The 491-nt window shown below is 45.8% G+C and overlaps 1 protein-coding gene across 1 annotated transcript in view; it reads left to right on the top strand.

The window, feature by feature from the left end:
• onecut3b (one cut homeobox 3b) overlaps positions 1-124 on the top strand; it is a 22,689-nt gene extending 22,565 nt beyond the window's left edge. The window contains exon 2 of the mRNA XM_046322572.1: positions 1-124. This exon is cut by the window's left edge and continues 330 nt beyond it. Coding sequence (XP_046178528.1) covers positions 1-68 — 68 coding nt within the window. The 3' untranslated portion in view covers positions 69-124.
• Positions 125-491: the final 367 nt, after the last annotated feature.

The raw sequence follows: 491 nt of genomic DNA on the forward strand, positions 1-491 counted from the left end.
GCAACAACGCCGGTTCGTCCCCGGCACAACCGGGCACCTCCTCTGCTACCACCTTCTCCAAGGCCTGAGATGGAGGGGAAGAGGGTGGTGGGATCTAAAGCAGAGGTCACTGACCCTGGCGGTCCTGGAGGGCTGTAGTGTGTGCATGCTTTTGTTCCAGCCCAGCACTAACACACCTGATTCATCTACTGAGTTGAATCAGGTATGTATGACCATTGGTCTGAAGGTGTTCTCTTTTTGCGCTGAATCTCACCCTTTACTCCATTTAGTTTTGTCCGTCAGAAATCAAAGACAAACCAATTTGGTATCCCAAATTATCCTCAGACACTTTAGTTTGAGCAAATCTGTCAGTAAAACCAAAGAAAAAACAATCCAGAGAAATTCAGAGGCTTCAAATCTAAAATAGCTAAGATCAGTTAGGCCCACAGAATAGCTTTCTCTCTCTTTCGGGATTGATCGGTTCACAAGCTTAAGTTTTTGACCAAGCAAAT

This window comes from Oncorhynchus gorbuscha, linkage group LG22, assembly GCF_021184085.1.
Source record: "Oncorhynchus gorbuscha isolate QuinsamMale2020 ecotype Even-year linkage group LG22, OgorEven_v1.0, whole genome shotgun sequence".
NCBI classification, from domain to species: Eukaryota; Metazoa; Chordata; class Actinopteri; order Salmoniformes; family Salmonidae; genus Oncorhynchus; species Oncorhynchus gorbuscha.